Source organism: Grus americana, chromosome 1 (genome assembly GCF_028858705.1).
Source record: "Grus americana isolate bGruAme1 chromosome 1, bGruAme1.mat, whole genome shotgun sequence".
Taxonomy (NCBI): domain Eukaryota; kingdom Metazoa; phylum Chordata; class Aves; order Gruiformes; family Gruidae; genus Grus; species Grus americana.
Genome location: NC_072852.1, coordinates 188,448,728 through 188,463,887, shown reverse-complemented (window position 1 = coordinate 188,463,887; position 15,160 = coordinate 188,448,728). Strand labels below are relative to the sequence as shown.

At 43.7% G+C, this 15,160-nt stretch overlaps 2 protein-coding genes across 3 annotated transcripts in view; one reads left to right on the top strand and one right to left on the bottom strand.

The window, feature by feature from the left end:
- Positions 1 to 451: 451 nt before the first annotated feature.
- Positions 452 to 13,950, bottom strand: CYSLTR2 (cysteinyl leukotriene receptor 2). 2 transcript variants are annotated; one of them, XM_054804207.1, is made up of 4 exons: positions 13,635 to 13,950; positions 4,389 to 5,343; positions 2,073 to 2,176; positions 452 to 484 (listed from the first exon to the last, which is right to left on the bottom strand). In XM_054804207.1, exons 2-3 carry the CDS (start codon positions 5,315 to 5,317, stop codon positions 2,173 to 2,175), a joined length of 933 nt encoding a protein of 310 aa, XP_054660182.1. In that variant the 5' UTR covers positions 5,318 to 5,343; positions 13,635 to 13,950; the 3' UTR covers positions 452 to 484; positions 2,073 to 2,172. The 2 variants fall into 2 exon arrangements, with proteins under 2 accessions (XP_054660182.1, XP_054660193.1); XM_054804218.1 differs by lacking the exons at positions 452 to 484; positions 2,073 to 2,176 and adding an exon at positions 10,947 to 11,111 and having other exon boundaries at positions 2,204 to 5,343.
- Positions 5,718 to 15,160, top strand: part of RCBTB2 (RCC1 and BTB domain containing protein 2) — a 95,610-nt gene continuing 86,167 nt past the window's right edge. Inside the window, exon 1 of the mRNA XM_054804108.1 lies at positions 5,718 to 5,736. The gene's annotated coding sequence lies outside the window, so the exon portion shown is untranslated. The remainder of the gene's footprint in view (positions 5,737 to 15,160) is intronic.

Genomic DNA, 15,160 nt, shown 5'->3' with positions numbered 1-15,160 from the left:
CAGAGAAGGTCAGGCTCCCTGCCTCCGGAATTGAAAGTTGGCAATAATGTAAGAAAAATCTGCACAGGGTGCAGATCCCCTCTTCAGGGATTTCCTTCCCCAAAATTGTGTATGTTATGAAACACAGCTCCTTTCTGAGTGAATCATCCCCAGTTGCATCTGCCATGGCTGCTCAGAAGAAGACATAATATCATCTGTTAACGTGCTCAACATCTCAACATCTGGAAATGCAGACAGCAAACGTGACGAGCAAACCTGCCAGCTGACACTCTAAGCATTCAAGCCCTATGTGAGGCGATATGAGTGGTAGACAAAGGCCCGGAGTTTTATTTCTCAGCTTCAGAAACAAAGGCTCAAATTTTTCTCCTGTAAGCAGGAATGTGACTTGAGTGACCAGGCTTTGGCCCCTGTGCTAGGCAGCTTTATCCTTTCAGCTGTAAAATCAAAAGGAGGGGAAGCGGTGGTGGAAATCTGGCCAGTTTTTCTGAAAGGCGAAAAGGGAATTTGAAACAAAGTTAGTTATTTAATTTCTTTGGACTCCTTAAGCTGTTGACTGGGGGACGAACACATGTGACTACATAACATCAGCTGCATGCAATTAAATATATTACTTGTCTTTGCAGATGTCCAGAGAGATTCCTGTATATAAACAGCACAACTGTGTGAGAGGTTCAGGACTGCAGAGCCACGCGGGGACAGTCGTATCACCTGGCAGGTCACAGTCAGCACTGGCCGGAAAGCTGAAGTGCCTCGAACAATACTGGACTCTCTCAGGGAATCTGCATTTGAACTTCATTTACGCTGTGTTTTAAATAGGTTATCATTTAAACTGGCTCAGATATGATGCAGGAAATCAAAACATTAGCCCAAGGATGTTGCCACTATTGAAACAGCATCTGACTCCTCCTGACTGCGATTACACTTGGTTATTTTGGATGGATCTTATTTTCGCTCCTAACAGCTGGAAGGACAGCAGGTCATTTCTATCTTGCCTATCCCAAAGGTCCAAGAGAAGCATCAATAGCCCTAAGACACGGAGGAAAAGTCCAATGCCTGCTCTGCTGCCAGCACAACATGCTGTTGTAGCTTAAAGGATTGTGCACCTCAGAAGGAGATGCTGAGCAGTAAAATGTGCACCCCTTTCTGCAGACACTTAGGAGCTAAAGCAAAATAAAGCTATGGTAACAGGATTTATGTTGAGGAAGGCAGAGGATATACCATGAAAATGAATGGGATAATGCATTGCTTGAAATAAAAATGTGATGCTCTGCTGTCTGCTGCGACACCACTCCATCAGGCAAACATAGCCACACATGGGCCTGAACCTGGGCTAAAAAGCGAATCTGAAGAGTGGGATTTCCTTGTGCTGAGGGCCAAGTGGTTCAGGCTGCAGCAAGATTACTTTAGAAAATCTCTCTATGTCTTTGGTGTAGCTCTGGACTGAAAAATTACCTTTGTCTAGAAATACTAGGCCTTCCTTGAATGACAGGAAAACATGTATATGAAGCAAGAACATTTGGTGTCGCTTAGGGGTACCCGTCACTTAAAGACTTCATTTCCTGTTCTTACGTCTCCTTCAAGCTCAGAAGTTTACTATTGCTTTAACTTTCTATGCACGTAGCTATTCTTAGATTTTTGTCTTCTGGAAAATTGAGAAAACATATCAAAATACTTTTTAAGGGGTAGGTGATCCCTTGAGGGACCTAGAGGCATTGCTAGTAATTTAACTGTCAGGAGCTTTATTTTTCAGAATAAATATGGTGCCTTTTTTTTTACTACATTTTTTACTATGATACTTCCACAGCAAAGAACCCTGATCTTCAGCTCTGTGAGTAGAGACATACAAGGATAACAAATGAAGAAATGGCATTAAATGAGAACGTGGCATGTTATGCAAGTGTTGTTAAAGCTGCATGTGAGGATCCATAACAAGGATGGTCTTGAATCCTTTTGCAAGTAAATCATAATTTTAAAAAAATAAAAATCTATTACTTTATCTGCACCCCAGATTTTGACTGATGTTCCCCACTATTTTGCTGGTGAAGTAAGAAGACAGCAGGATGTTCTCATACCTCCAAAGACATTTCTCTCTTGTGAAATGATGCCCCAGTTACAGAAACTCAAAACCTGTTTCTTGGTCTTTCTTCCCCTGCAGTCTGAGGAGATTCCTTGTTAGCTGTGCAATCAATAAAAAAACCATATCTTCAGCAACTAGTAAATCTAGTTTATTAAAACACAGGTTTGACAGTTAATTCAATTGCTACTAACAAAGTTGTAGCATGGTCAATACAAAAAAACCAAAGTGACCTTATAAGTGAGATACATATATCCTCTAGATGCAAAATTATCTGATAATAGGGTGCACTGAATGGATATAGACAAAAACACGTTAGTGAGATTAGACTGTGGATAATTTTTTTCCGTTTCCTTGTAGTATTTAAGATGTACAGTATCTTGTCAGAGGCTCCAAGATTGTCACTTGTCCCTGCTCCGGTCTACTTCTGTCAGGGGAAAACCATGACAAAAGGAACTTGTCCCCTTCCTTCCAATTGTTTGTCCACTATCTCTCTGCACAGGCTACTATCTCATTCCCATTCCCATTGCAAACCGGTGGTAATATTCCCTTTTCCTTCAATATCATGGGAACAAGTACTGCAGGAGTTCACATGACACCATTAGGTCAGCTCTCAGGTATGCCACTGAGTTACTGAAATAAGGATTTGGAGCATGAACTTTAGTGAAGATTTATGATAAAGTGACCAACATAGATTGACTTTGCAATTGAACATAACCCTCAGATTGCCAAGAGAAATGGGTCTTTCCCAGTGATTTTCTAAGTAATTTTCCACCTGATCAGCAATTATTTATTTACTGCATATTTCAGAACTGAAAATAGCTAACGAATTATTTTTGTTTGGGAGCAGTGACATTCAATTTTCTAGAGTGCTTTCTCAAAAAAAGTTCAGAGCATTGAGAAAGTATCTTCACTGACAGAAAGTTTCCTTTGGATGGGTTTTACAGGAAAGGAAGGTTTTTAGCATTTTTGTTAGTTTTCATATGAAACAGGCTGCTTTCCCGGAAAATATGACAAGACTTCATGTCTTTATTAAAAAATGAGGTAATTCAAAACAAAATCTAAATGTGGTAAAACTGAGTTTGTAGCATGTTTTCACTTAATTGCAAGTGGTCTGATTTTTAGGAAATGTATTTTAGAAAATATTCAGAGACTTAAAAATACAAGCAGCCATTTGGTGAGATTTTCCAAAGTACAGATAGGTGTAGCTCCCCACCACTTTTTAAAACAGCCCTCCTCCGCCTCCTCCTCCTCCTCCTCTGATGCCCATCTTTCCTCCTGGTCCTGGCTCAGTGTTTCCCCGTTGCATCAGTGCATATTTGATGTCAGGGAGTTCAAAGCAACTGGAAGTTAATCCTATGAAAAAAGGAACCAGATTCCTCCTCAGAGCAGGCAGGAGGTGAGGGGTTAGGGATGTCTTTGGCAGCAGTTCGCTGTCAGACTGGTTTACCTGTGCAGAGGAAACCACTCCTTAGCTACCCCTTTGGACCAAAATAATCTTAACAGTTTGTCTCTGGATCCCTTCATGGGGACTGAGCTGCCTAAGCTCAGCTTTCAGAAAAGCACGGGCAACACCGAGCATGGTGTGGAATTGGCACACACGCGAACGACTGCAGCGTGTAGCCCAGTGCTCTGTGCGCCCACATCCTGCCCTCACTACCAGCAGACATTTTATTCATAGCACTCCACGCCGATGCCGTCTGCTTGAAATCATTATCTCACTTGACAATCAGTGAAAAGTTAAGCAAAATACCTCGGTGGCCTCCTGCTTTGTAAGTCAGCCTCAGCAGAAATTATCAGTGATGCTTTACATTTCTGTTATGTGCAACTTTTGGCCTGTGTTTGCAAAGGGAACTGACAGGGCGCTACAAAGCTGTTGGGTGTCACAGCGTCTGAACCATGCACCTCTGCACACACAGGGAAATGGAGCACAGAGAGGTTCAGACACAGACACTGAGGTGGTCAGGTGAGCAGTTTCCCTTCAAGTCACTGGTTGAGTATTATGAAATGAAATAAATGGAATTTAGCAAGAAGGTAAATCCCTTTTAATCCCTTATCCTGGGGAGGGTGAACACTAATAGAAGAGAACCAAGGATCACACCCAGGCACCTGACCTCTGATCATCCTGCCTCTGTTTTGGCCATCCCCAATGAGCTCCTTCCAAGACACTTTTGCTGTAGAGGTGCCTGGCAGTGAGCAGCATGGCTGCACGCTGGCTAGCACCACACAGCCTCTGCCAGTGAATAGTATGGATCCAGTCTAGATGTCCCATCAGGACCATATATATAGCATTTTGCAATTCTGCATCAGCTACCTGCGGTACAAACTTCTGATTCTCGCTTTGAAATTTTCAGCAGCGAAGTAATAGAGGACGGGGTCGAGGCAGCTGTTCATGGCAGCAAGGCAGAGAGTGATCACCAGTGCTTTGTGTATGGGCAGGTTGGCCTGGCTGCAGTTGCTGCGCATCAGGTGGACGGTTCGCAGTATATGATATGGCAGGAAACAGAGGAGGAAGAGGATGAGAGTGATGATGATGGTTGACAGTGCCTTCTTGTGACAGACCGCCTTCTTGCGCTGCGGAGTCTTGGACTTGAGCAGTGCTTTAATTGCAATGATGTAGCAGACAATAATTGTGCAAAATGGCAGAATGAAGCCCACGACGAGGACAAAGCTGTTCAACATGAGGAGCCTGTGTGTGTTGGAGGGGTGGAGGTCCAAGCACTTGGCTGGGCTGCCGTACCCAGCGATTTTGTTGCATAACAGAGGGCTGGAGGCTCCCAGAACAAAGATCCATATGGCTGCGCATATTATCCTGGCATACTTCATGTTGGTTACTTTCCGGTGCTTGAATGGGTAGACAATGGCTAGGAAACGAACCACACTGAGCACAGTGAGAAAATAAATGCTGCAGTACATGTTCACGTACAAGGTGTAAGTCATGATCCTGCAGATGATATCACCAAATATCCAATGTGATCCCAACAGGAAATATGTGGCCCGAAAGGGCAAAGTACTCACAAACATGAGATCCGAAACAGCCAAGTTCTGCATGTAAATGTTTACTGAGGTCTTCCTCTGTGAAGGCTGGAAGAAAACATAAATGGAGAGGCCATTTCCAACAACACCCAGGAAGAAGATAAAGAGATACATGATGGGATAAATGGCTTGCTTGAAGCTGTCAATCGTACAGTTGAAGGAGCTGTTGGTGAAGTTGTCGTCTGGCGCCATCTCAGAAATATTCATAGTCAAGAACCAAGCTCTCCGTCTTTCTGCCAAAGTAAAAAGAAGTGGTGTGAGTGCTGGGTTACAGGCTGGGCAGGGATTTCAGCTATTCGGGACTACTTTGCTGAGGGCAGAGGTTGCAAGATGAAGATGGCAGTGGAAAGTAAAGGTTTGTTAATGAGTAATCACTTGGCATAAAGCCCCAAACTCATCTATAAACAGTTTCAGTATTACAGCAACTGGTTGTTGTCTCAACCTATGAAAGTGCTGCCTTTTAAAGGTGCGTACTATGTGTGTGTTTTAATGGCAAATCTCTGATCTTCTCTGTGCAAAACAAGCTAACTTGCAGCCAGCCATTTTGTAGCAGGGAGGTTTTGAGTTCCCAGTTACCTGCCATGGAAACATCAAAACCTGACCAGAAAAGAAATCGCTGTCCACTGGTAAGTCTGCATTTCAGATTAGGATGAAAAGCCAAAAAAATTGAATTTGCCTTTTGGAACTAGTGAAATTTTTCTAGTATGTTGTTGCCAGCATGTCACTGAACTTTCCTGAGCAATACCAGAGGTATATTGATATATGTCAGAAGGTAGAAATTAAGCACATTGTGACCTTAAACTCTGAGTAAATACTGTGCTACTCATGCATGGTTCCTTTTTTAATCCCTCCTCCTTACACTGTATTTCTTCTTTCCTGTAGGTTTCTGATGGCTTTCTATGCCTCTTTTTGTAGGGCCTTTGCTTCATTTACCACTTTCTCAACCTTTTTTGTGCTCAACTGCTCTGCACCAGACAGTCATCTGCACGCACTGCAGCTTCTAGGGCAGCCCACGTATGCAGCCCTAATGAAAATGGCCTGTGAGAAAATGGTCTGTGTTTACAGAGTGACATTTTTCCTCCTATGAGGCTATAATTCAATCAAATCAAAACCACTCATCACCAAAACACTAAATAATAATTTTTTCCTCATTAGAGTCTATTTCCTTGCTGAACTCCTGATTTCTTCTCTCAGCTGACCTGCAGCTAGTAGTATTTTGAAAGGAAGGTTTCAGTATTGTTGCTTGTTTAATAGTGGGAGCAATTCCCTCTCTGCATCTGCCAACATATTCTAGAGATGAAGCATGTAAAATTTTAACCTAAAAACCAGAACTATGGGGCATTTCTAGACACACGAAGAAGAAGATTTTAATTTGCCCTAGTGAGAGTGATAACAGGTTAATGGTACCTGACTGTCTGGACCTCACTGGCTTCACAATTTGCAATTTATTTATTTGCACAGGTGGAGTCTGCCTAGGGGTTAAAGTGGGATCTAGATTTGAGTGCTCTGGACTCCCAGTTACCCAGTGCAGTATTCCCAGTGTGCTGTAAACGGGAGCTAATTTGCAAACTCAAGCCATGGTGTGGGAGCCTGAGCTATGTTCAGAGCAGCCCATAGTATCTTCAGGGCAGTGTCTGCCTGTATCCCTTAATATAACAACCAGATGTGCCCCAGCAGTTGCCTTTTATCCGGCCCCACTGTGACAGGGAGCGTGGGAAGCGTGACCGCCAGACTGGGCTCCCAAGCAGCAGGACTTACCCACCCAGTTGTGAGATGGGAGTGGGGTGGCTTGGGGAAGGGGGACATTCGCTCACATCAACATCATACCTATTGCTGCAGTGCCTAAAATTATCCCTCCAGAAAATAAAGTTAATAACATCTATCGATCTTAGGAGCACTGAAGACTGGAAGTGGGCAAACTGGATATTGGGGCTCAGCAAAGCCCCAGCCTCAGTTAACACGTGCTCCTAAAGGAAATCTCCTCATTCGAGATCCTCTTTCCCCATGGAGGGGAGAGACAAGGTATCCTTCCTAAAAATAAATCTTTTGCAGTCAGAGGAGTTTTGAATGGTTTTGGTTTTCCATACAGAGTGACTGTCTGACATACAAGTTTTCTGTGTGGGATCAAGGACCAGCTTTTCTCTCGACTGAAGACGATGTCCCCATTTTGCAGGGAAACATCACAGTCTGAGATACTGCAAAGGGAAGAGCCCTTTTGACTGTGTTTTGCTATGGCCTAAGCATCCTTGCCTTTAGAAACCCCAAACCACAAGAAAGTATCTATGCCTGTTGAAGCATTCCTGTTGTGTGGGCCACCAAACACTCCTCCGTGAAACCTGTGAGATGGAGGAGTCAAAGGAGGATGAAGAACTTGGAGTGTGGGCCAATTCAAAGCCCTGCTGAGCACCATGAGTGATAGCTTGTGGCCCAACGCTATCTGCTGAAAGATGGGATTAAGGCAACGAAAATTCAGTTGATGAAAAGCCTTTGGGTCCTTGCACCCAGAGGAGAGAACTACAAGCACAGAGGCTGAGGCACTTTGCTCAGGCTCTTCACATGAGATTATCTAGCTAACAACTACCATTGAAGCTTTATTGTGCTCCTTATTTCTCCTGCCAGCTAAAGACCTTTAGGAAACTAGATGCACATGTGTAATTGAGAAAACTCAGCATCCATAGGTCTGGCAAGAAAGCCAGACTCCTCTCCAAACTATCCAAACAAAACTTTAAGCTGTTATAGGATGTCCAAGAGAAAGAGGCTGGGGATCAGTCATCTGGAAGCTGTTAACCACCACGGTGCCTGCCCTCAGTTGAGTGCCAGGATTGACCTGTACAATTATCGTACATAGATGCTTCTATTAACTGTGTTTTAACACACGGATTGATGTAGAAAGGAAGGTGCAATGAAAGATATATTTCACACAGGGCTATCTCAAGCAGCCACAGAGGAGAAGGGGAGAATTCTACCCCTGCTTGAAGCCAAGAGCAGTTAATTAGCCACCTAAGGTGAGGAGATGGCTCCTAGATAAACAGAAAGAATGATATATGTAAGGACAGGCAATAAACTTTGTTTTCAGCAAGAGTGTCCAGACTGTCTCCTGGGTCAGGAATGAACAGGGTGGGTTTTGGGTGAGAGACTGGACCCATAGGGTCTCCCAAAAGACTTCAGAAGGGAGATTGGTGGTAAGATCTAACAGCCCTCTGAGAAAAAAGAGGGAGAGAAAGGGACAATCTGAAATGAGAATCTCTCTTAAGTGGTACTGCAAGACTTCTCTGATGGAAACTCCCTAGCAGGAGATTTTGTTCCATATATGAGTTTCCTTGATGAAAGCTATCAAGTAGAAGCAGCTTACACTTGTCCTGAGGCTCTGACAACCACCCTAGCAGGAGAGAGAATGTCAACTGACCAAGAAAAAAGGATTTTTTTCTGAAATAACTGGTCTGTAAGTAGATTAGATGTAGAGTTTGGTTGGCGCTTTTTCTTTTATTTGCCTCTGTGAAGTCTTTTAGAAACATTTACAGCTTGATTAGTATGGATTTTCTAAAAAAAATTTACCTTTTATTATAAATTATATATATTATAAATTATATCTATTTATTATGAATAAATATTTTGCCTTTTATCTTGGCCTGTCTTGAGTATGATTTAAGAGGATAACAGAAAGACATTCCTTGCCTAAGGTAAATCTTAACAAATGGGTGCACAAACCAGGTGGGAAACTGCTAGAGCAAAAATCAGAGGAGATTGATTTGTTTAATTGGAGGAGATACTAAACTAATAAAAGTGCCCTGAAACTATCAGATTTTAAGCTCAAGATGCAGGTAGCAGTCTAGCAGCGGAGTGGGGGCTATCCCATAAACTGCCCAGCGTGCAACGCGTGTGGCTGCCTCCCCGGGGCAGGTTTTGTGCGTGTGTGTGCAGGGCAAGGGGCTGTGGACGCGGAGGGATGAGGCTCCTTGTCTTGAGGCAAGAGTGGCTCAGCTGGAGCAGGGCAGGAGCAGGTCTGCCCGGGGAACAGATCTCATGAGATTTCCGTGCAGATTGCTTGGGGGCGTGGGAGAGGAGCTGGTGGTGGCTGTGGTCATTGTGGGCACCGGGGATGAAGGTAGGACCTTCACGGCTCAGCTATGAGGCAAGACAGCAGCTCACATCAGACCCAGTGTTTCAGTGCATGGATGAGAGAGTAGAGAGGAGAAATTTAGGTACATAAGGAACTGAGGGACCTTTTGGGATAAAGACAAGCAATACAGAAATGAGAGATTGCACTACACCCAGAGCGCAGCCAGGCTGACAGTGCTGTAGAATGAAAGGTTTGCAGAGGAGTATTTAATTAGAAGCAACAGGGGAGCTGTTAATTAGAAGCAACATGGGAAAGCAAGTGGGCAGGACTGATGAGACCTGCGAGGGCAGTGAACTGACATCCGATGCACCTCTGACAAGGCCAGGAGGGAAATAAAGCCTGGCTGCAATAACTAGGGAAGGCAAATACAACTGACCACAAATCCAGTTGTCTGGCACGTGCTATCTTGAGTGACTGATCAAAAGCAAACCTTACATGTAATTCTGCACCGATGCTCAAAGCCCAAAATGTCACAGGGGAGCTGGAAGGCTTGGCATGAGACAGCAACCCTGGTGCAAGGGGAACCTCAGAGACCTGCTCTCAGAGAGAGGATAATCAATGGAAGCCTGTGTTGCCATGCTACCAGCTTTATGGTAATGATAGTGTAGGATGCCCAGGTGGAGGAGTGGCACTGTGCGTGAAGGACTATATAACTTGCAACAGCATAAAAATATTATGGCTAAAGAGCAGCACTACAGAGTTCTTGTAGGAAGATATCCCATACTCTTGTAACAAAAGTATGGTACTAGGAATGCAGTGCTGAACTCCTTATCACGATGATGGCAGTCATCAGAAAATGTTAAGTGAGAGTAGGAAGCTGAAAGCAGGTAGCAATAGCAGGAGATTTTGGGTGCCTTTGTAAAGATGTGATGTGCAGCAGAGCGAGATATAATGCCTGTGTGCAACTAATGCCTGATTCCTAGAATAATTAGTCCTGCAAACAAATCCACAACACAAGATGCTATTCTACATTTGATCCTTAGTGCTTCACAGATCCTAGTTCAAGCAGGTTTCGGTGGAGGGAGCCCTGTACTGGCAATCACAGTAGAGAGAGGTTTGGCAGTGTTGTGGGACAGTGAAGCAGTCCCAGAAGGAAGAAGCCTACATAATTTTGGGGGCTGTTTAGAAAAAGAAACAGAAAATTCAACAAAGCCTATGTTAGAAGCCTATATTCCAAAAGAAATAGACATTTTAATAAATATTGAGCCCTATGTCTATCGGTAGAATAATTAGCAAGACTATTATAGGGAAAAGATCACCATCTAGAAAGCAGAAGGCTTGTCCAAATCAGAACAGGAAAGCCTGTATCATGAAAGGTCAAATCTGGAGAGGAAACTGAGAGCATTAAAAATAAAAAAGTGAAAAGCACCCAGTAAAGGATGGTCAGGCTGACAGTAAGCTTTGTAAACACATTGAAAAATGAAAGACTGCTAGGGAATTGGCAGGGCTGCTTGATGGCAAAAGATCTCTTAGGGACAAGGCCATAGCAGAGAAACTCAGTGAATTCACTCTTCCCCACCAAAGATGTTTGGGTATTTTCACACCTGATGCAGCAAACAGGTCAGAGGAGCCAGCTCCACTCAAGGGGTGTACACAGGAAACATTAAACTGACCAGATAAATGAGAGTCCAATAAGTAATGAGGACCAGATGGCATTCCTGCCAGTATCCCAAAGGATCTCAGATGTGAGACTGCTGGCCAAGGCACGTAACCCACCATTACAATCAGGCGCTGTGCCAGGGGACTGGCACGTCACCAGTGCAGCTCTTGTCTACAAGAAGGGCTTGAGAGGGCAGCTCGAGGGCCACGAGTCAGTTGCCTCAGTGCTGGGAGCTACCGACTGCTGAGACTGATTTCCATCTCTGGTATGTCGTGAGGTTTCTGTAATAAAGAACAAAGGTGCTGAGCTCGTTGAAACGCCAGTCTGCTGAGAAAGAGTCAGGATGTCTTCTGAAAAGGCACATCCTGCCCCACTCACCTGCTGAAGGGCTGTGAGGATGATGGATGAAGGGGGCCCAGTGGTCATTTTATATGTATATATGGATATGTATGCATTTATTCAGTTGCATTTGTCAAAGCCTTTGACAAAGCTCTGCACCAAGGGTTTCTTAAAGAACTAAATTGCCAGAGAGATGGAAGGCATGTTCTTCTGTGGTCTGTAAGCTGGCTGAAGGGTAAGAAATGTGGGGCTTAATGAATCAGCAATATGGACCTCTAGGGTTTGGTACTCAGATCAGATTTATTCAAATATCTTTATCAATAACCTGGAGAAGACAGTTATCGAGGTTGGCAGATGCTATGCTGAAAGGGTGGCAGATGAGTGTTAGTGTATTTTAATATAAGTTGATGCATGCTGGGAAAAATAATCTAAACCATGCCTACATGATATAAACTTAAAACTGGTTGTTACATTCAGGCAAGGGCATTTGGCATTGTCATCATTGACCATTTACTGAAGTAATTTCTGCATTGGCTGCAGCAGTAGAAGCAATCAAAAATGTCAGCAAAATGAGAGGCATCATCAAGAAGGCTACGGAGGACAAAGTAGGGTATCACCTTGCATAAAACCTCCATGCATCCCCATAGTGAGAAGTTCTGGTCTGTACACCCAAAAAAGAGAGAAGGTGAAGAGAGGGGTAAGTGAAACGATCAAGGAGACAGAGCAAGGACTATAAACCCTGGGACTCTTCAGTATGGACAGAGGAAGGCAGGAGGTGGTCGAGGTTTACAGAGTCACAAAGGTGGTGGACAGTGTGAATGCACATTGTTTTTCATAGTGTCCCACAGTACTGGGACTTCAGGTGCTCAGCAGAGTTGTTGGGAGTCTGCTTTCAAACACATAAACGAGGGTGCTCCTCTGAGCAGCGAGGAATGGGCAGTGCCGGGAACTTGCTGCCACAGCAGGCGGTGAGGGCAGGCAGTATCAGCAGGGTCAAAACAGGATTGGACAAATTCAAGGACAATAAATGGGAAACAAAAGACTGGGCAGGGATGTACTCTCCAGCACCTCTGGACAGCAGTCGGGATGTTGGGGAAATGCAAGGGGAAAGCACTCTGGAAGGTGATCAGAGTCCCTGTGTTGTCTCTCGCCAGCCTCACTTATTGCCACCATCAGAGATTGAATATCGGGCTAGAAGGACACGGGTCTGAGCTGCCAGCACATTTCTCACAACTTGCCCCGTAGTTCCCGGCAGTGTCACAACCACAACTGACCTCACTGTGTTATGCCTAATTCCTACTGGTGAAGTCAGACCAATGCCTGTAAGTGATACTAATACAGAGATTCCACCTTGTACATCAAAAAGCTGTCACCGGGAAAGCGGCAATAGTCAGCAGTCCTGGGCTACCCCCAGTTTTAGTGGGGGGCTAAACTGAGAGCAGTCAATCAAATCATCCAGCATCTCAGCAGACAGTGGGATCGATTTCTGTGCCATGCCTGGACAGAAGGACACGCTCCTTTTGAAGAGGTGTGGTGGAGGGGTGCTGCTGCTAAAGATGTAAATATGACTCCGCTGTCTCTAGAGGAGTAAACACAAAACTCTCCATTTCCAAACCGCTGATCTTAAATTTACTGCTCGGAAACACTCTGTTCACCATAACATGAGGAACTACCAAGGAACCTATTTTTAATAAAGTGTTCCGCATATGCAAAGTTAAATAGGGAAATCAGGCTGCTCATTCAAAATATAGTTCTTTGCTATGTTAAGTGATAAAGATCCTCTTATGCCAGGAAAAAGAGATACTCTGTGCATCTATCACAATAACCCTCCGTCTGCAGAGGACCCTGGGCACGACCGTCCCATATTCATTACCTAAATAGGAAGGCAGTTATGATATTGCTGATATATAGGAGATCCCTTGCATTTGCCATGCACTTCTGAGAAAAACAGAAGTTCTCATGTTTTTTTTAAAGTTCCCATTGGCTTTCTTCTAGCATTCACTTTGTGTTTCAGGACCAGCGTTACCAAGACTAAGTGTAACAGAATGTAATATTTAGAATTAACACTGAATTCATCAAAGCATGGCATTTTATTAACCTTTCAACATGCACAATAATTAAAAAAAATCAGGAGTCTGACATTTAACAACTTTTATTTTAAAAGTTTGCCATAAACCAAATATATATTTTTCATCTAGTTAAAAAATGAGACTCACTTAATCAGATACACAACTTGATTTTTATCTTCCATCTGGCAAACATTCCTAGTTACATAAATCTACCTTTTTTTCCTGCCAGAACAAAATTCTCAAGACTGGCTTTGTCATAGAGAAGTTTAGACAACGATCACAGCTTCTGGCAAATAAAAAGTTTACTGTGAATAATAAGAAATATAAGTAAGATGGATTTTAATTATTGCAACCATTTTTATCTACATCAGAAAAAGCAAACAAATCTTGTCCTACCTCAGCTTGTGTGCCTTCTGGTGTGTTCAGTATTTCCTTCTTCTGCTTGCTGTTGCTCACAACTTTCAGTTTTGTTAGTGGAAAGGAAAAACAGAAAAAACTTGATGCAAAACCCAAGTGCTATTTATGCAGAAGCCACAGAAGAGCAATGAGTAAAAGGAAAGGGAGGTAAATCCTGATTAAAAGATCTTACATCTTCTTAAAAGAGAAATATTCTCAGTAAAAGGAGTGGTGCTAGCAATCACATGGCAATCTTTCATAATTTTCACCCAATGAAAGAGGCTCTGCAGCTACGTGTCATGTTGGGAAGCTTTCTGGATTTCTGTATTTGGGCCCACACTTCTACATATGTGCTTTCAATAATCAGGGTTGCTTGAAATATTAGACATCCCTCTATAAGCTTCACATGGATTGTTAGAGATTCCAATTCTTGGAATTGCGGAGAGGACACATGCCAAGGTTTATTTCCCAGGCTTTCACTGTAGAAATCACAGGAAGAACAAAATCATAAGCAGACTGCTGGGGATCGATGCGTAATGTCATTCAGCTCATAGTTCAAGGCTGAGTTTACAGAGCTGAGTGACTAATTTGCCTTGAATTTTGATAGAAACTGAATATATAGCTGTTAGGCCATGAACAAGTGGCTGCGGTGAATGCCTTACTGCCCCTTAATGTTTTCCACTTCTCAGTGGAGCAACACTGACCGCACAGATGGGTGTTCCTAGCCCACTGCGGTTGTGAAATAGGTATCTATACATACTATAGGTATAACAGTTTGGTTATTCCTCTTCTGTGCTGTCAGCACGTGCAGGTAGACCAGATGCATTCAAATGCTTTCTGGCTGCTGTGTTGTACTTCATCTCGGCAGCAGGTTAGGAGACCACACGTGGCTGCTTACCACAGTTCAGCAGATGGGGAGTCTCCCAACAAACCTTCTTGCCACCCACATTTATAGTTGTCTACACCCCAAAGTGCTTTGGATAATGGTTGTAATCTCACCTCCATTGGCCACTTGTGCCTGATTTTCACTTATTGCAAAGGCTCTTCACTCTGGTTGTATGCATGGATTTGAGAACAGGCGAAATAGTCCTTTGGGCATACTCCCCATGCGCCGTTGCGGTGCAAATGTGCAGTGGCTGCAAAGACTCGTGTCACCAGAGTTCACAAATCCCTATGACCAGGGAGGAGATACTTGCTTGCAAGCAGCTCAGTGTTTTGGTTTTTTAGCATGGGGCTGATAAAGGACGTGGAACACCAGCTTAGCTGGTAACTAGTCTAATACCTTTGGTCTCTGGGGTGAGCACAAAATCCATGAGTGGTGGTTTTGAACATTTGCCTATATTTGCATTGACAGTGCAAAGTAAGCTTAAAAGCTTACAAAGTAAGCTCTCTCCCTGATAGAGATCCACGTCAAGTGAGTTTTCAAGATGCAGCATGATGGCGAATTAGGACCCTCCTGAGACCACTCCATTGGTGCCAGCCTTCGTGGCACCTAAGCCATAGGTGTCCTCTTCCAGCTGCGGTTG

Bases quoted from the DNA above. Each gene is read 5' to 3' on its own strand.
- CYSLTR2 (XM_054804207.1), bottom strand. From the start codon at position 5,317: ATGAATATTTCTGAGATGGCGCCAGACGACAACTTCACCAACAGCTCC.